This window comes from Camelus bactrianus, chromosome 34, assembly GCF_048773025.1.
Source record: "Camelus bactrianus isolate YW-2024 breed Bactrian camel chromosome 34, ASM4877302v1, whole genome shotgun sequence".
NCBI classification, from domain to species: domain Eukaryota; kingdom Metazoa; phylum Chordata; class Mammalia; order Artiodactyla; family Camelidae; genus Camelus; species Camelus bactrianus.
In genome coordinates, this window is record NC_133572.1 from 17,243,308 (window position 1) to 17,269,941 (window position 26,634).

Here is a 26,634-nt window from a genome sequence, read left to right on the forward strand (position 1 = left end):
TGTAAAGGGCCAGATGGTAAATATTTTAGGCTTTTTGGACTTGATGGTGTCTGTGGCAGCTACTCAACCCTGCCCCTGTGGCAGGAAAGCAGCCACAGATGATAGTAAACGAATGGACTGTGTTCTAGTAAGACTTGACATGCAGAACAGGCAGCGAGCTGGATTTGGCTTGTGGTCTGCAGTTTGCCAACCTCTGCTCTAGAGTCAAAAAAGTCAGCACAGACAGAGATTCTTAAGCTGGGGGTCCAAGAATCGGTTTCAGGGGCTCCGTGCACACTCTGAAACTGCATGCCAAATGCTGCATGTGTGCATTTCCTAGAGGGCGAAAATTTTTAATAGAAGAAAAGTGTCCACTCTCCATCTGACCCTTTCAACAGGGAGAAAGATGGTGTTATCCTCAGCACTGGAAGAGTCTCTGTGTGCATATAAAAGAGTAAAAATAAAAGACCTCAAGGACCCCAAGACCATGTATTGGAATAGTACGTGTATGTTTAACCAAACACAAAATACATTTGGGATATTTAATTTACGCTAACAGTGTGCTCAAAACAGCTCTTCTTTTCTTATTAGGAATGCTATTCATGACTTTCAAGCATGACAAAGCTTAAATCACTTGACATTCGTTCAACTCCAAGCCTGGTGGACTCAAGTGGAGAGGCTGACAGAAGACAAAACAAGGTAAACCAATTTAAAGACTTTTTAAGAGCTCAACTTCATACACTCATCCAATCACTCCCACGGTGGGGTCTTAGATTCCATAAACTGTTGGAATCCTGCAGATCGGGAATAGAGACACCCAGAGTGCACAGGTTTCAGTATCACGGGGAATCTTTCTCAGGATTCTGGGCTCCTCTCTCACAGTCTCCTTTGCCTGCATTTACCAATATTTACCACACCTGGGAGAAGGATATGTGTTGTAACTGACGCGCCACTGTTCATAGATTTCCTTTGTACACGGACCTCAGTGGAAGTTTGAAGTATAGCGGCTTTTTGTAACTCAGGTAATTACCCTTCTGCTACAGATGACATTATCTTTCTTCAACTCCAACCACTTTTTGGATTCTACCTCCTTTACTAGCAATTGCTCCCTCCCCTTCCCTTTACCACCAAACTTTAAGAGTATGTAAATTTCCTCATCTCACCTTCACCCCTCAATTGGGATTATGTAGTTTGCATCCTCGCTGTGCCACAAAAATGATGCTCACTCAAGGCCACTGCTGACTCTGGATCGTGCCAGCACACGGACACTTTCAGTCACCTCTCCTGACCTCTCTGCAATGTACTGTTTACCACTCCTACTTCACGCAGGACGGCCAGGCTCTTCTCTTATCTCCCTGTCTACTTCTCAGTCTTACGATTATTCTTCAGCAGTTAGCATCCCCCAGAAGCAGTGCCTGGCATGTGGTAGGCACGATCCAGTTATCTGCTATTATTTCCCCCCTAAATCTCTACGTTTATGCCTGGACAATCTCACTCACTTCCGTGGCTTTTACTAATAGCTATTCAGTTGGCTATCGAACCCCACTCCTCCACTCCAGGCCCTTAAACTGGCTACTACGCATGCCCATTCAGATATCCTACAAGCAGCTCAGGTGCATTGTGTCCCAAACTTATGTCACTATCTACCCCACTCCAACCCCCTGAAACATCCAGCACCACCACAACCCTATCTCCACAGCTATTCTGCATCACTATCTCCCAGCTGCACAAATGGGACGTCTACGCTCCCCACTTTCACAATCCATAACCACTGGTCATTATGTCCTTTCAAGTCTACTTTCCAAACACCTCAAATCCATCCGCTTCCCTATCCCCCACTCTTGGCCTCTGTTCAGATCCTCATTTCTCACTTTGAGTCCTGAATGCTGGGCTGTCTTGACTCTGCTATGTCCTCTCTGATCCACTCCCCCCACGGCTTCTAGAGTTAACCTTCCAAGAGATGAAATGCATCGATCACATCACTCCTTCATTTAGAAACACTCTACGCTTCCTCAGAAGCGCCCTCAGAATAGAGAGCAAACCTCACATTGAATACAAGGCCCCTCACACTCTGGCTCCAGCCATATCCACTATTCACCATTCTCCAAATATCCCAATCTTCTTCTATGCCCCCCTCTGCCTAGAATAACCACCTAATGTGTTAAGGATCATGTCCTGTCTTTCTGTGTCTTCTCTTTCTATTACAGGTTCCCCAAGGGCCACCTAAATGTTTTCCAAATGAATGTGTCCCTACAAGGACTTTCAAGCATCACACTGTCTGTCTCCCTTGCTCTTAAAATGTTTCTGATTCAACATATTATACTCGTAATAATTATGTTTAATAGGATTATAGTTTCCCCTAAATTTTCATGAACAAGTCCTGCCTTCTGGAGAGTAACAGGGAGTCAAAGATAGACAAGTTAATGTTAACCACTATATATAAAAATAGATAAAAAAACAAATTGCTTCTGTATAGCACAGGGAACTGTATATTCAGTATCTTGTAATAACGTTTAATGAAAAAGAATATCAAAATGAATATATGTATGTATATTCATGATTGGGACATTATGCTGTACACCAGAAATTGACACATTGTAATTGACTATACTTCAATCAAGAAATAAAAAAAAGAAGAAGACTAGTTACCTCTTTCTGAGTAGGAGAGTGGGATGGCCACATTCTGGACAGGCTTAGCATCTAAAGTCGCCAAGTGCCAAGTGCACATACTCTGCTCTGGTCTAAGAATGAAAACCAGTCCTTTGTCAGTGCCTGTTTCCGAGGCATTGGGAAGGAGAGTCTGCCATGAGAAAAGAAGAGTCATCATGAATTGGGAGATTTTAAAGTCCAGAGCTGACCTAGTGTGCATGCCCTGTTCCAAATCTTCTCAAAACAAAAACGAGTAAAAACAGACCTTCCTTAAGCAATGAAAGAATTCTCTACACCTCTATGCACTCATACGTACACATGGAGAGAACTAGTTAACATATATGCTCTTTGATCAGGAATGGCAGATACACAGTAAAATTCCCAAGTTTTTCAATCTCTTCCATTAGGATTTACTACGTCAAGTACTAAGACTACTGTGGGAAGGACTATTGTGTGAATGACAAACCTAAAACAATTTAGTAACGAGTCTAATGGCCTTTGCTCAAGAGGAAACTCCCCATGGGCTGGGGGAGGATGATGCCTTGTGAGCTGTGGAGCACTATTCCCAAGGAATCTGGGGCATGAACTAGTTTTATAGACATCAGAAGGGCATGATTGGCTAGGAGGCTGGAAATTTCCTTAGAAGGGGAGCAAGTCCTGATTTCTAGGGTGAGGCGACCTTGCTGAACTGAGTTGGAGGATGGTGATTGGTTAGGTTTTCTTGACAGAGGTTCCCTGTAAATGCAGGCTGACTTAGATTTGGATTTGGGATGTGGGCCAGGCCACCAGGCCAGCCTCCATCTGTGGTCCTGATATACAAACTAACTTGACCAATACCAAGACGAAAGGCTGAGCTCTGCCCCCAAGGAGTTCAGTTTTTGGAAAGCTTTTTTAAAAAATTTGAGTTGTGATTGACATAAACCTCATATAAAGTATACAAGTAAGTTTTGATCAACGTAGACTCCTGTAACACCATCACCTCAACCAGGACAGTCAACATGCACATCGCCTTCTTTGTGCCCTGCTCTTACCCTTCCTCACGCCCCCTCCACTCTCCCATCCCCTGCCTCCACCTGCTTGGAAAGCTGAGTGGGTAACAACACACTAAGTTAAGAGGTAGTAGATTCAGAGTGCTTTCTTAGAGCGAAGGAAATGGGAAGAAACAATTGCCAGATGGGTTTCAGTTTGACAAGCATAAGAGAGAATGACCCAAATACTAACTGAGGAACTACAGGGTCCACGGTTTCAGTGAACCCACTGCTAAGATGACTCAGAAACCCCAAAGTGCCACACTTCACCAAGATGTCTCCACCGAAACAGCTCTCTTCACACAGACCACTCACTTCCAGGGCCACGTGCGCCTCTGGTTACCATCTTCTCAGTGGTATAAATACGGCGGGAACTAAAGGCAGCCCAGGAAGGAACGTGACTAGGGTTGAGGATAACTAAGACCCTATCTGCATGAAAACTGAAGCCCAAGATGCTGTTCATACAGGCCACTTTTGTCACATTAGTTATACCAACATCCCTTTATCCAAGTTCCGTGTCCTCAAGTGCAAAAATAGGCATTAGAACTACTTTGTTGAGCTGTTGTGAGAATTACATTAACTATATTGAAAATTAAATGCAAGGGTTCCTCATAGGAGCTCCAGTGAGTTTCCAGAGGTGCCCATGAAATTACACAGGTGTAGCCACGCATTTTGCCAGGTGGAGAGTCCAGAGATTTCAACAGATTCTAAGTCTATGGCCCCAGGAGCATAAGGCATTTATATTTATTGCATGCCTACTGTGTGCCACCACTGGCCTAGCACACAGTAGGCATGCCATAAATACAAATGCCTTTTTTCTCCATTCTTTCTCTTCCTTCAAATGTTGTCTTTGTTGTGATGTTGTTAAGAAAGAAATCATCTATGTGCCATCTATGTTTCCTATGTAAGGGCCTGAATAGAAAGTTTTCCTTTGCATTTAGAGCCAGAAAAAACTTGGCTTCCCCTGAAGAACTGGCATGTTTCTTCCTTGTAAGAAAGTTATAAAATTGAACATGCTTTGATTTCTGTTCTGGCTGCAAAGAACTCTGGCAAAATCAACTATGGGTCATAGACACTGTTATCTCTTCAATTAACGTAATTTATTCCTTCCTCTCTTTCTCGATCAAATTCTTTCATTTCTGGTCTATGAAGACACTACACACACACATGCACACACAGTTTCAAAATCTCTGTGGTAGAGGCAGAAAGGCAGGAACAAAAAAATACAAAATATTTAGTTTGAAAGATACTATAACCAATGCCCATAAAATATATACCCATTGGACTAAGACAGCTTTGTTTAGCAAATTCCAGAGTATCAGAAGGTAGGCTTAGGACAAATAAAAAGCACAACTTATGCAGAATGAAATTCATTTATTAGTCTAAGAGGTCATGTAGACTAAACAGAAACAGATTTGTAAAAAAAAAAAAAAACATTCACACTGAAGACAAGCCCCCAAAATGTGGAAATGGCTTTTACAGAAGTAATTCTCCGTACTTACCTCAGAAAAAGAAATTGTTGTATTCTGATACTGTGAGTGTATCTGGAAAATGAGAAAAGTCACATTGCTGGAAATATGACGCAAGATAGCTTCCTCTGGAGAGGGCCTTTTGAGCGTGAAATATCTAAATTTCCCCACAGAAAATTCAAGAAGACCTACAATGGGAGAAATGTTTCATTGTAACATTTGTACCTCTAAGCGATTTGTAGGAATTACATACTTAAATATACACGCAGGGCTAATTTAATCCTCAGAAAAATCCGTTGAGATTAATATTATCATTACTGACCCCATTTCACTGAGGAGGACAATGGAGCTTCAAAGGGGTGACACAGCCCACCCAGGGTGACTGGGTGGAGCTGAGAACTGAAATGGAAGAAAGGTTATTTCCAAAGATGCGAACAATACTTAACGTCCTGAGGATGCTCAAGGACCTGGGCTCCCAGAGCCCAGCCCAGCTGGTAGTAGCAATAACATCTCCATTCGGAACAGGGTCTCTGAATTTAAGGATTAGTAACGCTGATGAGCTACTAACAATCATGAATGAACAACAAGTTCATACTGTACAGCACAGGGAACTATATTCAATATCTTGTAGTAACATGATTAAAAAGAACATGAGAATGAATATATATATGTTCTCATATGATTGAAGTATTGTGCTGTACACCAGAAATTGACACAACATTGTAAACTGACTATACTTCAACAAAAAGATATTAAAAAAAAAACCAACCAAAAAAAAAAAAATCGTGAATGCACTGGTATTAGAGAACATGACGATCTAGTGATTTGTGAAGTCAGCCCAGCTGGAGAAACCCAGCTGCCTTCAGTTTGATCCCACCACTTACTAGCTGTGTGATCTTAGGCGAGTTACTTAATTCCCTTAAACCTCCATTTCTCCATCTGTCAAATGGGACTACGTTACCAGGCTTGCAAAGGAAGGTGCCTCAACATGGTCAAAAAATGTCTGCTGAGTGCCCACACCAGGTATTTTGTATACAGTCTCGAACCACAGGGCCTTCTGCAAGAAGGAGTTGTTTGTTCGTTTGTTTAAGGATTGAGTTCAGAGTCCACACAACAGACAGGCTGTAACAACAGCTGACACCTCGCTAGGTCTTTCCTGTCTGTCTACTCGCCCCCACTGTCTGCTTGTGTTTCACTCCCTCCCTCTGTGCCTTTCTCCCAGCTGCACACCCCTTCTTTCTTTTTCTGCCCTAATTCTCAAGGAATCCACTACAGAGGTTTGCTCTGACTTCTGTGTGGTTCTGGGTTCCCATCTAAGCCCCGCCCTATGGTCAGTGTATCTCAGCACATGGAGCAGAGAGGCATAAGCAGTCTTGGGGGTTCAAGAAAAGAAAGACTTCAATCTAGAATAGATGCAAAGGAGTTGATGAGGTAAAGGTTACTGTCACCAGAGTCCCACAGTGGAAAGATCATGTTCTATCTTAGAAGAAAATTAGAGTCAGTGGGAGCTAAAAAAACACTCCAGACACTAAATAACTTCCCAAATCATTCTTATGCACTGTTTCCCAAGAAGGCTAAATTTTTTCAACACTGTTTTCGTTGTTAACACATGCACTCCACCTGGATGATTGAAAAAAAAAAAAAAGATTATCAAGAAAGGCTAACCAAGAAAACTAAACAGAACATACAAATAGTGTTAGGGCTAGAACAAAGGTTAACAAATGTTCTCCAAACTCCATGATGTTATTATAGTACCTTCATGATTAACTTAATTTTTTAAGTGATGATAGAAAAAACGGTTATCTGTGGTTATAATTTAACTTCTAAAAATCCAGAGACTATTTTAATAGATGTGGCAGTGATGAATGAAGTATTTCTTATTTATATAAATAGAGAGACATTTTTAAACTTTTATGTGGGACCAAACTCCAGCCCAAAAAGAGGTAAAAATATTAGAGAATGGCTAATAGAATCTATGGAAGTCTGGAAAATGTAGAGAGTTTTCTGGGTTTTTTTCAGAGGGAAATAAGGAAAACATTTTAACATTCCCTAGTCTTCCCATCATCACAATGACTTTATTAGGAAACCAAATTATACATAAAACTAAGTGGGTCTCAGTAGATGGCACTAAAAACCTTCCATGTTTTGCACTTTAATTTTGGTCCCATCTTTTCTCCATCTTCCAAGTCTCAAAACCATCCACAAATTCTAGTCTGTCAAACTAAGAGCAGTAGCAGTTTATTTTCCTAGGAATTAATTGGATTTCCATCCTTTAACTGTCCAAAGCACTCAGCTCATTTACCAGCCTGCCTTATCTAGTTACATTCTCAGTTTTTCTGTTTTTTTTTTTTTTTCAGTCCCTCCCCCATTTCCTTTGACATTTGACATTTCATTTGACAAACATTCATTTCAGTACTTACGGACTAGTTGCTCTGCCTGGGTATTGTGACCAAACCTGATGTAAGTAAAATTCATAAAGGTTATGATTACTTATCACTTAAATTTGCCCTTAAGCCTAGCTTGGAAACTGTTTTAATAATCCTTATCAATACATGGGCTTTAAATTAAACTACTACCTGAAATCTTTACAAGCCCTGGAAGAGACTAAAGCCATCAACTAGTGAAGCCTTGGTTTTACCAAGTGTGACAGATTAACCTTGCCTTATTCTGTCACACAAGGGTGAAGATAAATCACAACTCAGAAATGCCTTGAGAACCAAAACTTTCAGTGATTTAAGACAGGGCCATAGAAATGGAAACATATTACTAAACAACTGGTAACTTAAAATAAGCAGGGGTATCAAAAGTAGGCATTCCTGGGAATGTATGTTAAATGATTTTTCTCTTCTTTGCACATTTCATTGTTTATCAAATTTCCATAGCGATCACGAGGTGTTCTCATCAGAAAGAAAATGCACAATTCGAAAAAAATCCTCCATCCTTGATGGTACTCAAAACCCGGATTCCACCTCAACTCTTCATCTGAAGTTTATCAAACAGGGACACACCCACCCTAGACAAAATGGTGACACTCTCAACATTTCTGTCACCTGTTTTGTTTTTCCCTTAAAATGGTAATATTTTTCCAGATCATATATAAGCCATATTAAAAAGAAAAAGGCAAGAAATGTAGAGAAAGCAAATTCCTGCAGCAAGTACACTGTACGGGAACAATCACTATTCGCAGTCTGGTATAGCAGGATTTAGGCAGATATCAGCATGAGTATTTCTACGCAGATGCATAAAGAAAGACACAAACATGTTTGGGCTAGCCCATTTACTAGACCTTCGGTATCCTTCCACATCAACACAGATAATCCTAGTTTTACCATTTTAAAAGCTATATAATATTCCAGTCTATGTAATAATGATTATTCAACCAGTCCCCTACTGATGAACATATAGGCTGTTACCATTCCAGCATGAACAAAAAATAAGAAATAAAAAAGTTCTATTTTGTGAAGGAGTATTCTAGAAAGTATATATATATATATATAGTATAATATATCTGGCAATAAACCTGTCAGAGATGGTTTTTGCTGTGACAGTGTAACAGATCAGCTTTGATCTTAAATGGTTAAAATACTTAAGAAGTCTTGTTCTAAGAAAATCAGAAATGAAAACAAATAGCTTCTGGGAGAATACATAATGATCAGGACCAAAAAATTAGTCCCTGCTTCTGACTCCAAGAAGAACACCTGGCATTTCAGAAGGTTACAACTTTCATCTATTACTTCCCAGATTTCCAAAAGCTTCCAAAAAGAGGATGAAGCCTCACCAACCCTCCTTCTCCAGTCAAAAGTCTGTAGCAAGAACCAGGCAGAAGCCAGATAATAAACGGGAGACACACTGTGCACATTACTCTAAAAACTGATTGCTTGACCAAATTAGTAGGAGCATTAAAAGCAAATACCTCTAGGGGTATATTTTAAGTGATTTTTTTCTTTTCTTTACACATGTCTTTATTTTTCATCTTTTCTGTCTGTGCTCACGAGGTGTTCTTATTAGAAAGAAATTCTGATACAGTGGTCATCCGCCTTGGTTGTGCATTACAATTATCTGAAGATGCTTTGTAAAATATACTATTGCCTGGGCCCCTCTCCTGACCAGTTAAATAAAAGTCCCTGGGGTTAGGGTCCAAGTATCAATTAAAAAACAAGTACTTATTAAAATAACATGCACACAATGAGGTGCAGAAGTTCACGCTGCCAGGTTAAGAAACAGCAAGCATTTCCGAGGTCTTCTAGGGACCCCTTCCAATCACCACCTCTTCCCTCCTCCCCAGAGGTAACCCCTTTCCTAACTTCTAACACCACAGATGCGCGCAGTATTTTTTTTATTTTTTTGGAAATCTAATTAAATGAAATCATATAGCATGAATTCTTTTGTGTCTAGCCTTTTAAAAATCAACATGTTTGCAAGATTCATCCCCGCTGCTACAGTAATTATTATTCAATTTCATTACTATATACGTCATGAAATAAATATACCATAATTTATCTATCTATTCTACTGTTAATGAACATTTGGATTATTTCTAGTTTGGAGTTATCATGAATAACTCCATTCCGGTATTTTTTTGTATGTCTTTTGGTGCATATATACACATTTCTATTGGGTAAACTTATCAGTAGAAATTATCAAGTAACAGGGTAAACCTGTGTTCAGTTTTAGCAGCTACTCCCAAATAGTTACCTACAGGGTTTTGCCAATTTATACGCCTAGCAACTCGTGAGAAGGTAGTCCAGTTACCCAACTGTCTCACCAACACTGGGTAAGAACATGCTGTTTTATTTAATGGCAATTTAAATATCCTCTTTGTGAAAGGATCTGTTTCAGTCTTTTGCCCACTTTAAAAATTGGATTATCTGTCCTTATTGAATTTTAGGAATTCTTCAGGTATCACTGATACCAGTATTCTGCCAGATATACGTTACAAATATCTTCTCCCACTCTTTACAGCTTGTCTTTCACTCTTTTCTTACCTTGAGATTAACAGAAGCTTAAGGGTGTTTTTAATTATTAAAGTATAGCTGATTTACAATGTGGTGTTAGTTTCAGAGGGACAGCATGGTGATTCAGTTATACACACATACATATGTATTTTTTTCCCTTTGTCAGATTCTTTTCCATTACAGATTATTACAAGATATTGAATATAGATCCCTATGCTATATGGTAGGTCCTTGTTGTCTAGCTATTTTATATATAGTAGTGTGTCTCTCTTAATCCCAAACCCCTAATTTATCCCCATCCCCTTCCCCTTTGGTAACCATAAATTTGTTTTCTATAAGTCTGTTTCTGTTTTGTAAATAAGTTCATCTGTATCATTTCTTTTAGCTTCCACATTTAAGTGATACCTGTCTTACTTCACTTAGTATGATCTCTAAGTCCATCCGTGTTGCTGCAAATGGCATTATTTCATTCTTTGCCATGGCTAAGTAATACTTCATTGCATGTATATGTGTGTGTGTGTGTGTGTGTGTGTGTGTGTGTGTGTGTGTGTGTGTGTGTGTGTGTGTATACATACATATATACACACACCACATCTTCTTTATCCATTCATCTGTTGATGGACATTTAGGTTGCTTCCATATCTTGGCTATTGTAAATAGTGTTATGAACATGAGGTTCATGCATCACTTTGAGTTAAGAGCTTTCTCCAGTTATATGCCCAGGAATGGGATTGCTGGATCATATGGTAACTTTATTTTCAGTTTTTAAAGAAACCTCTATACTGTTCTCCATACTGGCTGCATCAACTTATATTCTGACCAATAGCATAGGAGGGACTACACCATTCTCCACACCCTCTCCAGCATTTATTATTTGTAGATTTTTTTGATGATGGCCTCTGACCAGTATGAGGTGATACCTTAAGGTAGCTTTGTATTTCTCTAATAATTAGCAATGTGGAACATCTCTTCATGTGCCTGTTGGCCATCTGTATGTCTTCTTTGGTGAAATGTCTGTTTAGGGTTTCTGCACATTTTTTAATTGGGTTGTTTTATTGATATTGAGCTGTTTGAATATTTTGGAAATTAAGCCCTTGTCAATCACATCGTTTGCAAATATTTTCTCCCATCCCATAGGTTGTATTTTCATTCTATTTATGGTTTCCTTTGTTGTGCAAAAGCTTATAAGTTTGATCAGATCCCATTTGTTTATTTTTGCTTTTGTTCCTATTGCCTTAAGAGACTGACATTCTCTGTATGTCAGACAATGTTCTGCCTCTGCTCTCTGCTAGGAGTTTATGGTATCATGTTTTGTATTTAAGTCTTTAAGCCATTTTGGGTTTATTTTTGTGTATGGTGTGTGGGTGTGTTCCAACGTCACTGATTTACACGCAGCTGTCCAGCTTTCCCAACACCACTAACGGAAAAGGCTGTGTCTTCCCCACTGTATATTCTTGTCTCCTTTGTCAAAGATTAATTGACCGTAGGTGAGTGGGTTTATTTCTCAGCTCTCTATTCTATTCCATTGATGATCCATAAGTCTGCTTTTTTGTTCCAATACCATGCTATTTTAATCACTGTAGCTTTGTAGTATTGTCTGAAGTCTGGGAGGGTTATGCCTCAGGCTTTGTTCTTTTTCCTCAGGATTGCTTGGGCAATTCTGGGTCTTTTGTGGTTTCATATAAATTTTAGGATTATTTGTTCTAGTTCTGTGAAAAATGTCCTGGGTATCCTGCAGACATAGTAGCCTTTACTGAAAACCGTTTCCCCACCGCTCGGCGATACCACCCTTCACGTAAGTGACCACATGTGAGGGTTTGTTTCTGAACCCTTAACGGCCTTCCATTAACATCAACACACTGTCTTAATTTCTGCTCCAAATCTGTTCTTCCTCTTCAAGACTACTTTGACTATTTTTGGTTCTTTTTCATTTCCGTATAAATTTTAGAAAGCAGCGTGTGAAATTCCACAAAAACAGCCTGCTGGGATTTGATCGGATGGCAATGAATGTATTAATTTAGGGAAAAATGACACCTTTATAATACAGAATTTTTCTAATCTATGGATTCGAGGTATCCCTCTATTTATTCAGTTTCTCAATTTATCTCAAGAATGTTGCCTTGTTTTCTCTGAAAAGATCGTTACATATTCCCATTATCATTATCCCTAAATAGTTCATGCTTCCTGATAGTATTGTAAATCTGCTTCTTCTTTCAAATGTCAATTTCTAGTTGTCTCTTCACAAACATGACTTTTTTCCAGGTTCTCCAGGTGATTCTAATGTTCAGCCAGGTTTGAGAACTTAACACAATGTTGGATGAATTTGGAAAGGAGAAATTCTTTTTTCTTCCTATTCTTAGTTATCTTTTTCTAACTTCTGTGTGAACATCCTTTGGCAGCGTTCCTCTGGCAAACTACAAGCCATTTCACAATTTTTATAGAAGATTGCATATTAAACAAGCCAGTTCAGGTTTGACCCCTGGCTTGTAGAGCTTTGTTATATTTGATGTTTCAGAGCCTCATATAGTACCAGGCACCTGGTTGTCATACATTAAACGTTTAGTAAATGATCGCTGACTTTTGTGACCTCAGGCAAGTAATTAATTCCTCCGGGCCTCATGGTAAAATCCAAGTAACTGCACTACGTACATCACTTGGCTGCTGAAAGTATCAAATGGAAAATTTTTGTAAATTCTCCAATACTATTGCAATAAAATATCATTATTAACTTTCATAAGCTTCCCAATGTTTCAGAGCCTCATCTCAAAAAAAAAAAAAAAAAAGCAGGCATTCAGTATGGTCCTCCTCCAAATAAACTGTGGGAAGAAGAGGACAAACAGGTGTAAAAGCTCAGCACATCCATCATAAACATCAAGTTGCGAAAGTGCCTTCCACACAGTGACAAGGAAAAATACTGAAAGTCGAGACAGCTTTAACAGCCGGGCAGAGACTGCCTTTACTTTCTACTCATAAAAACAGACATGACAAAAGAAGACAAGACTACAAAACACATCCTGAAGAGGTTCACAGGAGCTTAACTGCACGTCTCAGTCATCTGGAAAAGGAGTCATTAGAAACATTTTATGAGGGATAATTAGATCTTATGACTTGGGGAGTGGGTGGGAAACAGACAGCACATCAAACGGTATTACAGAGCAAATGGCTCACACCGAGACAGCACTTACGCTGTAGCTCCCCTCTAAAAAGCGGTGGCTCTGCTTTTTCAGCCCAAAATATTTTTTACCATCTGATCTGTAGCAGGAAACCCTTTTCTATTCTTCATAGCCTTCCTCCATTCCTACCCAGAGCTACCTCTTCTTTCCAATAATTCCTTTCTAAAAAGAGCTGCCCAATCCTAGTATTTTCCTTTTCATTCTCAATCAGATCCTAACCTTGCAACTTTAGAAATTTCCAACTCTTTCCTTTTTACGATTTTCCTAAAGTGCACTCCATCCTTGGTGCTTTGACACAAGGTCAAATTCTGGGAAAGGTCTGTCAAAATGTAGGCTTCATAATTCTCTTCAGATGAAATATTAAGAACCAAAACAGTTCAGCTGCTTGGGCTGGCCGGCATTCAGCTGCCCCTCCCAATTTCTCATTGACATCTTCTCATGAATTTTCATTAGCTCTAGCAGGAGAAAGGAAACACAAAAGTGTACACACTTTTGAGAGAAAGAGACCTCTTGCAACTAACTACACAAGTGGCCTGCCACCTTACTGAAAGCACAATGGATACCACAAACTTGAGAAGGTTCAAATGACATTCTGCTCGACTCCAGTTACTAGGAACGCTCATGTAAGTTACTGGATATGACTCTGAAACAATAATAAAAGGACTGGGGACTGAGACTCCAAGAGAAAATTGTTCAGGTGTATGATTTGTCTCCTGTGCTGTTGGTCACAGAAAGCATCGTCCTCAGACATTCTAGGAACTCGATCTGCCACCTTCAAAGATCCACTTTGCTTCCGAGCCACTACTTAAGGTGTCAAGTTAGCGCTTCCTGCTAAAGATGGGTAAATCCTAACTTACAGCACTTGCTTAAGTTCAAGTTCCTACAGAATTCTCAAATAGAAATCCAGCCCTTTTCCAGGAGGATCTGGCAAGCCCTGAATTAAGTCTTCCTTAATTTTCACACTGCTCTTTATCTGACAGATGTGGAGAATGACAGCCTTTATTAACCCTCATTAGTTAAGTTCCCACATACTGCCCCTGTCCTGCACAGAACAACAATACTGATGAAAGGCCAAAATAACGTGGCTGAGGAAATATCGGTGGTGTAATGATAGAAAAGAGGGGAGAAACAGTGTCTGAAACACATTAATTTCTCAAATTACTTCCCTGGTCTGATCATTTGAAGACTCAATCTCTTGCATTCTTCACCATGGAAGAATGGAGACAGCCTTATGAGGGAGACCTTTATTTTGAGGGATGAGAATTCACAGAAGGAAGTGGAAAGCACCATAGTAAGTAGAATATTCTCTCTGGACGGCAGCTCTATAGAAGTGCAGGGTCATGAAATTTACAGCAAGACACACTTGGGTTTAATTGCCGCTTGTGCCCCTATTAGCTGCTTACTTGTGTAACAAGCATCCTCTTGGGCCTCAGCTTCATCCTCTGCTGGGGAGGACAGTAATTATCTTATAGGGTTGTGAGGATTAAATAACACTGCCATGAAAAGCACCTGGTACATGCTGCACGCGGTGAATGTCAGGGCCCTATGACAAACAAGGCTATTTTTTTCTGCAAAAATATAACTGCCCTTTTCAGCTTTGGCCTTAAGTCCTAGGCAAAAATTCTAGGATTCAGTGTGCACAAGGGCTTTTCAAAGATAAACATTTAGAAACACAATCAGATTATTCAGAAATTATGTTTCAGAACTACAACGAGTCTCTTAAGCTCAAAATAAAACCAAGAATGTGCTTAACCTCACAGAACAGCACATGATTATCAGCTTGGTACAATTAGCGCTTTTTACAGTTTATATTAACAAACCACCAATTACTGCTAAAACTCATTCACCAAGCACATGACCTATAATCTAAAGTCCTGTTCTGGGTTCACTTTTCCTCTGAAACTCCGTAGAGCATAACCAATTTGAAAAGGATCTAGATTTTGGAGTGTAAAAAAAACCCGCTGCAGCTTGGCGGGTCATCAACCATCAAACCCTCAGTTCTGCACCAAGCTTCGCTGTCCAGAGGCTCAGATAAGCCACTTGGGAGCAAAGAGGTGTTGGACAGTGTTAAATTAAACCTACAAACATGGCTGCGCCCTAAGGGAGAGAATAATGTGTCCGAACAAGAGAGTTGCCCATCTTCTCCCATTTCCCCAGCCTAAATTAGTAAATTAGGAGGTTGACAGTAAGGCCTCCTTAGCAAAGGGATTTTCCTTCTGCAGGAAAAGACCCTGATTCATTCCAGCTGGCTCTGAACTCACCGCCTCCCCTGCCAGGTAGACAGACCCTGGGATGGATTTTGACCTCGCAAGAAATGGAAAACCAACTTTGGGTTGCACAAGCGCCGCGCCCCGGACCTTACCCTCGCTCGAGTTGCCCACGGTCTCGGCTCCGCCGGCCGCCCGTGGCTCCGACGCCAGCACCGCCAGGACTAGCAGCCGAAGGAGCCCCATCGCTGCTCCGTCCGGGACTCGCCGCCGCGCGCGCGCTACCCCGGGGCGTCCGCGCCCCGCGCCATCGCTCGCCAGGTGCACACGCCGCACACCTGCCAGCCCCGCCGAGCCGGCGCGCGCCCCCGCCCCAGCGGGAGGGTTCCTGTTCCGGCAACGAGCCCCGCAGCGCCGCCCCGCGCCTCCTCCCCCGCCCCTCACGTCACGGCGGCGGGGCCCCGGGGGGCGGGGGCTGGAGCGCAGGGGCGTGTCCGGGCGGCGCGCGCCCCTGGCCCGCCGGCCGCGCTCCCGGGATCCCCGCGCGGGGGGGCACCCGCGCCCCCAGGAAGTTTTGAGGTGTATCTGTCTTCACTTACGAAAACCACCGTTCGAGTTAAAAAAATAACCCCTTCTGTTGTGGCCTAACGTCTCAAGGCTCCCGTTCCCACGTTTAACGGTCCTTTGCAAACAGAAAAAAAAAAGAGGAATCTGGTGCTCAAAACGCTAGAAATGATCGTTTCTCCCTGTCGCAATTGCCTTAGCTGTCCATGGAGATGTTGGTACGAAAATGCGGGGGCAGCGCTGTTTCTGCAGCGGTTGCTGCGCATTGGGGGGGAAAGTTTCGTTTTCTGGAAGCGAAATATCCTCGAAGACTCAAGACTTTCATCTGAACTTCCTCTCAGATTTTATACCTGAGGGCGTGTAAAGGACAGCAGTCCATGTGACAGATGGCTCGTGAGACGACTGTGGAATTAGATCTATAGACGATCTATAGACTCAAAATTATTTGGGGAAGATTGCCCTGCTTTCTTTTTCCTGATCTTTAACTTTTTCATTTATACAGTTTAATGAGCAACTATCTTGAAAATTACATATTCGGCTGTTCCACTACCGACTATAGCAATCACCATAATACTAACAGGCACAAATCTTTTCCTGTCCTTCCTCTGCCTGGTCCAAACGTTCACACCTGTGGTACCACGGTTTAGTCCCACGTTGTTTACTGTCCGACATGCCCTCATTCCTGTGACTCTCAGTAGACGAAATCCCAGGACGGTACTAGGAGCGATTATAAGGGTAGCTTTTGGATCAGTGGATGGATTTTTCAATAAATTGTCTGATAACTGCTTAGCTGCACTGTATTGGAGAGGGAGGAGTAAAACTCCGCCTCACGCTGCCAAAATGAAATCCCAAAGTGATTCATAAAACCTTAAGAGAGCTAGAAGAAATACATGTAAAAACAAAAACAAAAAACTCCTCTCTGAAAGGGAGGAACTGCCTTCTTTTTTTTCTTTTAAGAGTTTATTTGAGCAAGAATCTATTGGAATCTGGCAGCGCCAAACTGGAAGTGGTTAGAAACATTCAGTGGAGGAAATTTTTAAGCCAAAAAGCAAAGGAGGAAACTATAAAGGAAAAGATTGGTAGATTTGGCTACTTAAATTTTTAGTTTTATTAAAGACAAAAAACACCATAGACAGGGAGAGGGTACAGCTCAGTGGTAGAGTGTGTGCTTAGCATGCACGAAGTACTGAGTTCAGTCCCCAGTACCTCCATTAAAAATAAAAAAGACCTAATTACCTCCCCAAACAACTACAAAAACATAGACAATAAATGATATGAGAAGTCAAGTTGATGACCAAACATAAAAACTAGCGAAGAACAGAATAGGGAATTTAAAAAAATAAAGGAAGAAGAAATACAAATGGCCAACAAATACATTTTTTAAAAGTTCAAATTCACTAGTAACACACACAAAAAAATCAAATTAAGAAACTAAACTGTAAATATTTTAAAATAAAAACCTATTTGGTGGATGAAAGAGCTGAGAAGTAGACATTCCAAGACGGGACTAGTGAGAGTGTAATTTCATACAATTTTATGAAGTTGCATGATTTGCATTAAAGAATCTTGAAAAAGATTCATGGTTTTAGTATGATAATTCCACTTTTAGATTTAAACATGTCTAAAATTAGAGATATGTATAAAAACTAGTGTACAAAACTGCTCAAGGTGTTACTTACAACAGCAAAAAACCCTAAAACAGCCTCAATGCCCAGCAATAAGGAATTAAATAACCTGTGATCATCCATATAATAGAATACTGTGTAGCCGTTCAAAAATCATGTTTTAGAAGGCAACTGATTGATCAGGAAGTGCTTATAAAAAGGCAAATTAAAGCAATAAATATACATAGTATAATCTTTTTTGTTATCTTTTTAATATGCATTTGTGTTTATAAGCATAGAAAGGTTGAAAGAAAATTATCAAAATGTTTAAAATCGTTTCTCTTCAGGTGATTGGATTAAGAATGATTTTCTTTGCACATTTCTGCACTTTGTAAAAATTCTACATTGAATGTGTATGGCTTTTGAATAAGAAAATAAAAATTTTAAAAAGATACGTATAGTTTGAAAGGTTCTCTTCTAAAAGCATTCTAGATAAGAGCCCATCTTCCTGAGAATGACACAGTGCTTTTCAAGCTGTAGCTCCTGTCCCGCTCTCCAGGGTCTACACCTCCGCTCCTCTATGCTGACTGTGCTGAATGAATTTCACTTCCCTGAACTAAGCCCGTTCTCTCTCCTCCACAGTTCTGCACTGCAGTTCCCTGTGCCTGCAGACAGCTGACGACAGACGTGTCAGTAATTAGAAGAGGGCCTCATTACCTCGGCTCTGAAATCTGTGACAGCTTGGGAATATTGGCTGAGGTTCCTTGTTCATGTCAGAGTTCCGCTGGAAACCAGTGAAGCAAATGGGCTCCCAGCTTTGCAGATGAGTTTTTATTCCTAGGAACTGAAAGGAAGCACAAAAACTAACAAGATTCCCAAATCCAAGATAGAGATAACTAGAGCCATAAGGTCTGCTTAAAGTTTAGGAAAGGAAGGCAGGCAACCTATCCGAGGTTTTTGACAAAACCCAAGACACCCTGGATGGAAGTGGGGATACGACTTCAGGGGAAAGGCAGGAATGGTCCTGTTTGAGGCTTTCCTATTTATCACATCCCATCCTAACTTCACCTTTTCCCTATATTTTTTAATAACCATTAAAAATTTGAAGTATAATTAACTTACAATGTTGTGTTAGTTTCAGATGTACAGCAAAGAGATTCAGCTATATTCTTTTCTGGATTCTTTTCCATTATAGGTTATTATAAGATATTGAATATAGTTCCCTGTGCTATACAGTAGATCTTTGTCATTTATCTATAGTATATCTATGTGTATTTCTATTTTATATATAGTAGTATATATCTGTTAACCCCAAACTCCTAATTTATCCCTCCACCCCTCCACTCTATATTTTTTTTAACACTTTTGTTCTTGTGAGTTACATTCTTTGGACTGTGTTTATTAAATCAAATTCAATAAATGTTTATTTAGTAACGTATATGGAAATCATTATGCTAGGAAATTTGTTCATTTAGCCCATAAATATGCATTCAATGGCTTCCATATGTCAGGCTAAATGCTAGGTGCTAGGTATTGGAAACATGGAAACAATTAAAATATGTTTCCTGCCCCCAAGTAGCTCATGGTGGTGAGTGAATTAGAGTCATGTATGGATAATTAAACTTCAATATGCTAAGTGTAAAAGCAGAAGTAGAAGGAACAATTGTGGTGAAGATTGGGAGCTATTAACTTCTCTCTAGGGTTTCAGGAAAGGTTTTATAAAGAGAGAAATGTTTAAAATGAGGTTTGAAAGCTGAGTGGATGATCAACAAGGGAACAAATTAGAGGCAGGGATGTAAGTGTAGGCATTTCATGGGAGAAAGAGAGTTAATGCGTCTGACATGGTGTGCAAGGGGAGAGTGAAACAGCAGAGCATCTGTAGGAATGACAAGGAATTTAAAGAAGCAAATGCTTATTTATAGTATTTCAGCTCAGTGCTTGGGGCAGTTTAGATGTTTAATAAATTGTGACTGAGTAGGTAATAAAAGTAGTTAAGGGTCTAGAATGTCAAGTGAAAGCACTGTAAAAGAAATTTTTCTGAAAATATACAGATTTTAAAAAATCAACGTACTTACTACAAGATTGGCTATGAGTTTTAACTGAAGCTAGGTGATCGGTACATGAGTGTTCACCATACCATTCAATTTTTGTACATGTTTGAAACTTTTAATAATATAAAGTTTAAAAGAACATACTTACAAAATTCTGTGTTCAAACGGTAACAGATACATAATATTCGGTTTCTGCTCTTAACTGTCCAGTTGGGGATTCAAGAAAAGCAAATGCAAAAGCATATGAAAAAGTATCAAAATCATGAAAGGAGAGAGCAGGGGTGGACTCTAGTCATTCATAAAATTTATGTGAGAAAAAGTAAAACTTTAAAAGATAGACTATGAACTAAATAGCAGCAAAGAAATTGTTTTGATAAAGGTAAAGAACTGAGTGGTTGTCAATTGGGGGCAATTTTGCCCTACACTTTCCAGGAGATATTTGGGAATGTCTGGAGATATTTTGTGTTGTCACCACTGGGGGAAGGGGTTGCTATTGCCACCTCATTTGTAGAGGACAGTGATTTTGGTAAATAGCCTACAATGTAGAGGACAGCATCCCAGAAAAAAGAATAATCCAGCCTAAAATGTCAATAGAGCCACCGCTGAGACCTTCTGAGCTAGACACATAAGACTGTATCTAGCAGGTGGGTTATTACCTGAAGTCTCCAGCTTCAGGAGATTCATAAATTCCTTTAAAAAATGTATACAAAATTTTGAGAGCCTGGTCTGAGGAGAGGTCCATAGATTTTATCTGATTCTTAAAGGGGTCTGTGGCCAGAAAAGGCTGAAAGAGCCCGGGAAAACCAAGATTCTAGGAGCTGTGGCTGAATAACCTGAAGTGATTATTTCACTCAGAAAGTTATTGCAAGAGGAGGCAGGATCTGTTTCCTAGAGCCAGATTAGACTGAGTCTTGAAGCCTAAGCAGGGACGGCGGGACATCAACCTGATGGCTCTGGAGCTACTGACAACTGCAAGGAAGATAATGGCGGGTGGACAGCTGTGTGGTGACAGGAGTTGTCTGAGGTGGTTCTTCTACCCCAGGCGCCCAGATTCTCTTTAGTCAGGATACAAAACTCAGTATTCTCCCTCCCTCTCATTCATCACTCTTGTGTCCAACCAGGCACCAATCCACGTGAATTTTTCCTTCAAAACTAGCCTCTTCTTCTCTCCTCAGGGTCAACACCCTAGTCTAGGCCCAATTCACCTCATCCTTGAATAACTGCAAAACCCTCCTCCTTGTGAGCCCCTGGCTTAGCCATCTTTGCAAACCCAGCACCCAACATTCTTCCTTGTAGGTTTGGTTGTTTGGAGATGGGGTGGGGGTCGGCTTGAAGCAGAAGTAGAGCTTCCCAGCTACGGCTGGGGTAAATCCCACCAGCTGCTTCCCAGCGGATAGTTTTCGCCACCTTCCCACAACCCCACGAAGCTAATTAGGGATAATTAGCCTGAGGAGGAGGGCCTGTGAGTTAGTCTGAAGTTCACAAATCAAGTCATTAGCTGATTCCAGCCTCATTTCTTTCCAGACTATCCCCAGGCTAACTTTCCTTAAATACCAAGTTTCTACTATCACTCTTCATACCGATACCCTCAACAGGTCCCAAGTCTCAGCCTGAATAGCACAGCTTTTCTTTTTAAAAACTGAACTTACCCCAAATACGCACCTGGCGTCTTTCCCTCTCTTCCGGCTACACACTGTGAAACCTCCACTCTCCTCTCCACTAACCCTCCTCTGTTCCTTACCGGGTTCCTCGCTGTCACACAAAACAAGAGATGCTTATCAGTGACCTAGTTCACACCTTACTTCTTCCCTTACCATCTCCAGATGCTCTTCTTTCTCCTCTCACCTTTGTCCACGAGACCTCCCTTTTCCGTACTCTTCCAACACCGCCATTACAACTCAGTTGCGTACTTAATTGTTTCGGACGCTTTCCGTCCCACGTGGGTCAGCTTCCTCAGCACACCCACCCTCAGAAGTAAACACGCACCAGTCTCCACGTGGGTAAGGCCTTCTGCACCTGAAAGCAACAGAGGGGCATCCTAACCCAGCCCGTCCTGATTGCCTGGTGAATTTTACTTTGGATTTCTTAAACCAAAAGTTGGTACCGTGACTCCCAAGTATTCCTTAGTTCCTTGCTGTGTACCTTTTCTGGTCTACCTAGAAAGCAAAAGCAACGTAAAGTAAGTATTTGAGGCGGTATTTAAAAATGAATACAAGGGAGGGCAGGGAAAATTACTTTTAAAAACCGCATAATCCAACAATCTCCGCAAAGTGTTTAATACCTAAAAGCCACGAGAAAGCACGTTGGCCCCAGAACAGAGTGGACCCAAAGGAGTTTCCCCAGGTGGAGCCCGTCTCTAAATTAAGCCGACCTCAGGCAAGGCCCGCCCCCTCCGGGCGGGGCGAAAAGTTCGGTTTGACTCCAACCCCTCCGAGAACGCAGCCCTGTGATTGGCCAGGATGCGTCCTGCAGCTGCCCAATTGCGTACGAGCAGGGGCTTCAGCGTCCCTTTGTTTGCGGGAAGAACATGGCGGATCGGCTCACGCAGCTGCAGGACGCCGTGAACTCGGTGAGCAACTGCACCTGATTAAAGTCTCCGGCCTCTTCTCTCCTGAGGGAAGGCAAGGCAGAAAAAGGGGTCCGAGAGGCAAAGCTCGGAAGTGGCGGGGGGCGGGCTGAGGCCGGGCTTAAGCAACAACGCCCGGGCCGTGGGAGGTCTGAGGCCGGCGGCCGGGAGGTGCGGAGAGCTGCGGGAGCCTGCGGCCTCTTTCGCACGTCGCTGCCGGGACTGCCACGCTCCACGGGCTTGTCATTTCTCTGGGAACGGCCTTATTTTATTGTTAGTGGTGCTTTTGGGCCCTCTTCTTTGCTGGAAAGGGAGAGGAAGCGGAAGCCCCCCTCCACCCCCTTATCAACTTTTAACCCACGGAGGGAAATCCGTGTTTTTAGTAGTTGGGTCTTTGCCATGAGACATTAGCCGAGAGTATTCCTTCGCCACACTTTTCAGGTTGGGGCGGGAGTGATGGTAAAGTGAGTAATTTTGTTTACCTTAGTTGGTTCCTGTAGTCCAAAGGTCTCGTTCTATCTCTTAGCCACTCCCCCAGGGGGAATCAGCTTTGGGAAAACTGACATCTTTATGATAGTTAATCTTAGGATCTTCGTATATCTTCACTTAAGTTTTTCTAAGTGTCTACTAGAAGGTCTACTCCCTATTAAAGGTCCGTTCTTGTAAGTAGTCCCCCTTTACTTTGATCCTTTCGGTTATTTTTCCTGTTAGGTCTACGTGGAAAGTATATGCAATCTAAAGGATTCATAGACTTATTACCATTAAGAACTAAGTAGTTTTCCGTTGGTAGTTACGTTTCTCACTGTCATTCTATTTGTAATTTGATGTCTCAGGTAAGACTCCTAGAGATAGAGAGTATGTTGACTGGAAAATCCAAGTACCTGTTCTCTTGCCTGTTTTTTCTCACTGGAAGCTGATAAGTTGGCATTCTTGTTATTACTCAGTCTTTGTACGCTTAAAGAGTGTGAATGTGCTTATAGAAAAGGATCTACTTTTGTGTATAAGGGCCAGCCCCTAAATGTTGATGAATTTACCAAGATAAGTTACACCTTTTGGGGTCTTGCCTGTTCTGCCAGCCAGCCGCCCTCAAGGAGCTGCTCCTTTGAGGTTTTACAAAATCAAATTGTAATGATGCTCCTGGACAGAAATGTTCTTTTAGGGGAAATGTTGCATATTCATAGATGTCTCCCAGCCAGAAGGATAGTAAGAACAAAGTGAATATGGCCTTAGCTCCAAGGTGGGCATTGCCAGTCATTGGGTTTTGGAGAGAAGTCTCTAGGTTAACTAGTATGAGTGCCTGCTGTGCATATAAACACTCATGTTTGCAGAGAGATACTCCTTAAGGAGTTCACAGTCTGATTAGAAAGGTATCATACACTCAAGAGACATTTAAATGATGCAAAAGCAGTATGTGGTTAGGGAGTTGCAATGAATCCAGTGTTTTCAGCTGTAAGTAAAGTGGTATATTGAGTGATATTAACTACACGGAGTTCTGTTGGCATGTATCTAATTTGTAATGATTTGTAAAATTATTAGAATAAAATATATTTTACCCTCCAAGCACTCCATGAGAGCAGAAACATCTTGTTCACCATATTGCTATAATGTGTACACAGTTATATACAGTGCTTGTCATAGAGTTGATTTTTAATGTTTGTTGACTAAATGCATCTTGAGAGCTTCGTAAGGACAGCAGAGAGCCACTGCGTTGAATACTTTTGTGTGTGTTTTCTCTATTCCTCATAACAGTGCTGTAACGTGAGAATGTTCCCAGTTTAAAAATTAAAAAAACAACTCAGATTACCAGAACCAGGATTAGAATCCACAGTTGTGCAGCTTCGAAGCACTTACTGCTGCTTTATTACATTTGCAAAATGTGAGCAAAAGCTGTGTAGTCAGGAGTGAATTTATCACCAGTCGGGTGTATATGAAAGAGTGGGAGATAATGAACAAGTAGAGTTGACTTAGATCATTGACAACTTTGAAACAGCCTGATGAGTTAAGAGATTCGCCTTGAAGACCATGCTGGGCTGCGCTCAAAATTTTTGAGCAGGTAAGATAACATAGTGAACTAGAGAATGATGAGGAGGCTATGTAAACTGTGAGGTAATTGGTTGGACTAACATAACAACCGTGATGGTAGAAGGAAAATGGAAAGAGGTGTCAGAGTATTAGAAGGATTTGAAGATGAAAGGAAAGTTAAGAGTCTGAAGTTAGGCTGGTTGAGTAGGAGGTTCTCAATATAAGTTAGGTATTAAACAAAGGAAACAATTGACTCTGAGTTCTGTCATTGAGATAATGGCAGTGAAACAGTGGAAATGCTTATTCATTGATGCAAGGTAAGGAACTGAGATTTGAGAGGTGGGGACTATTGAGAGAAGTTGGTGGGGAGGATAGAAATCTTAAGTTTGGTGATGGTAATGCTACCAAACCAGGTTTGTTTGTTGAACGCCCTGTGGTGACCCATACATCAGGAGCATTATCTATGGGGGTGGTAGGAAGTCTGGTGATACATTACCTAGGCTACATGTGAAGCATGGAGGGTATGCGATTAGAGAAAGAAAGAAAACACAGCTAAGGCAGGCTTACTCAGTAAAGGCAGGTTATAAGCAGGGGGTTTCTGACAAACTCTTCCCATATCAGGTGTTCTGTAAGACACACTCAGGTATTTCTGTTAAGGTGCCAGCTTCTGTTAACTCTTTGGGATGTGGTTTCAGTAAGGACTTGGTATTCCCAGTCTTCAAAACTGTTTAAGGAATACCGTAGAGCACTAGGAGTTTAACTTGAGTCCTAGAGAAAAACATTTCAGAATACTTAAGGTGCAGTCTTTTCCCCACTATTCCTTTATACGTATAACTACCCTGATTTCAGGAAGAGGATCATATACTTTGTACATGAGTCACATTTTAAAATTTACTGTGGGATAATTGCCTGTTGAATTTGCTTCTTTTACCCCACTACTCTCCCAAAAGTTTTAGCTTGTGCTTGCAATATGTGTCTGCATATATTTCTCTTGTCATTCTGTTATCTTGGGAAGAAAAGAAAGATTCTTTTGTATTTCTTGTTAACTATTTCAGCTAAATTGATACCAAATGTTTCTTTGCATAATTAGAACATGTAATCCTTGTTAGTACACTGGCTTATGTTATCCAGAATTACTCTTTCCTGTTTTATTCTCTTGCTTGAAATCATTATTATAGAAATATTGCTGCCATTGCCAATAAAATCCTTAAAACTGATCAATTCTTTCTAACTTTGCCACGTTTCCTTTGACCTCAAGCTTGCGGATCAGTTTTGTAATGCCATTGGAGTGTTGCAGCAGTGTGGTCCTCCTGCTTCATTTAGTAATATTCAGACAGCAATTAACAAAGATCAGCCAGCTAATCCTACAGAAGGTAAACGGATTTTCTTGGCTTCTCTTAGTTTGATTCTCACATTACCTGTAATTCTTTAAAATTAGATTTATTGAAAAATTCAATTTATTTATGGCTTTCTAAAAATGTTACTGTCATAAAAGAAATGAATTTGTTACAGTTAATTTACATAACACCTTATAATTCTTTTCATGTCAGGTAACAGATTGTTACTCCTTTAGGGGAGAATTATATGAATTTAGCTGAATTTTACTTGAGGGACCTTAGTAAGAAAGGCATCCCATTTACAGATTCCTTTATGCAAGTGACCACCATGTTGTCTTAATAAATGAAATGATGTACATTATGCTTAATTCCCAATTGGAGTTAATAGTAAAGCTAATTCTCAAACATGTAATAGGATTGATGTGTTAAAATTACACTTTCATCATCAGAAGCCTAGTACAGAAAATGTGAAGTTCTCTGGTTTTTTGAAGTTAAAATTTAATTTCTATTTCTGAAAACTTGAGGTTCTCTGATGTCTTTTTTTAAAATTATTTTTATTTTTATTTATTTATTTATTTATTTATTTATTTTTTTTTTTTTTTTTTTTTTTTTTTTACTCTGATGTCTTAAACGAGTGATCTCTTTCTCTAGAATACGCCCAGCTTTTTGCAGCGCTGATTGCACGAACAGCAAAGGACATTGATGTTTTGATAGATTCTTTACCCAGTGAAGAGTCTACAGCTGCTTTACAGGTAAAAATTTCTTTTCCTTCGAGAATTTTGCTAGTAGAGAATTTTGAATTAAAGGAGATAGATTTAGTACCTTTCATTATAATATTCAAACTTTAAAGTTACTCTGAATTTTAAAATGGGAATTGTGAACTACTGTAGTCTGTTAAAGACTGTGCTGAATATGTATATAGTTGTCCAGTTTTGAGTTACAAGGAAACTTCCCATTTTCTCCTGTTTGGTTCTCTTCCTTGCAAAGAGTGAGAGGAGGGTGGCGTTTTGGATGTGGAGTAACGTAGCAG

The 26,634-nt window shown here is 40.6% G+C and overlaps 2 protein-coding genes and 1 long non-coding RNA gene across 16 annotated transcripts in view; 1 reads left to right on the plus strand and 2 right to left on the minus strand.

Annotated features, from left to right (window-relative positions):
- The window catches only part of TM7SF3 (transmembrane 7 superfamily member 3), a 30,003-nt gene extending 14,118 nt beyond the window's left edge, over positions 1–15,885 (minus strand). The window contains exons 1-3 of one of the 2 annotated variants that reach the window (XM_074357849.1): positions 15,616–15,885; positions 5,159–5,313; positions 2,629–2,779 (exon numbers count right to left, since the gene is read on the minus strand). In XM_074357849.1, coding sequence (XP_074213950.1) covers positions 2,629–2,779; positions 5,159–5,313; positions 15,616–15,706 — 397 coding nt within the window. In that variant the 5' untranslated portion in view covers positions 15,707–15,885. The remainder of the gene's footprint in view (positions 1–2,628; positions 2,780–5,158; positions 5,314–15,615) is intronic. The other variant, XM_074357850.1, reaches the window with a different exon arrangement.
- Positions 15,886–17,166: 1,281 nt separating this feature from the next.
- On the minus strand, positions 17,167–22,016 carry LOC141575897 (uncharacterized). Of its 3 annotated transcripts, none has more exons than XR_012503966.1 (5): positions 21,961–22,016; positions 21,784–21,835; positions 21,525–21,695; positions 21,342–21,431; positions 17,167–18,472 (listed from the first exon to the last, which is right to left on the minus strand). It is a non-coding gene; the product is annotated as an uncharacterized LOC141575897 (long non-coding RNA). The 3 variants fall into 3 exon arrangements; XR_012503965.1 differs by having other exon boundaries at positions 21,329–21,431; XR_012503964.1 differs by having other exon boundaries at positions 17,167–21,431.
- Positions 22,017–22,131: 115 nt separating this feature from the next.
- Positions 22,132–26,634, plus strand: part of MED21 (mediator complex subunit 21) — a 77,279-nt gene continuing 72,776 nt past the window's right edge. For all 11 annotated transcript variants that reach the window (XR_012503937.1, XR_012503938.1, XR_012503943.1 and 8 more), the window contains exons 1-3: positions 22,132–22,248; positions 25,526–25,640; positions 26,256–26,356. Coding sequence is in view for 1 of the 11 variants with exons in the window: in XM_010946549.3 (XP_010944851.1) it covers positions 22,207–22,248; positions 25,526–25,640; positions 26,256–26,356 (258 nt within the window). In the remaining 10 variants the exon portion in view is untranslated. The remainder of the gene's footprint in view (positions 22,249–25,525; positions 25,641–26,255; positions 26,357–26,634) is intronic.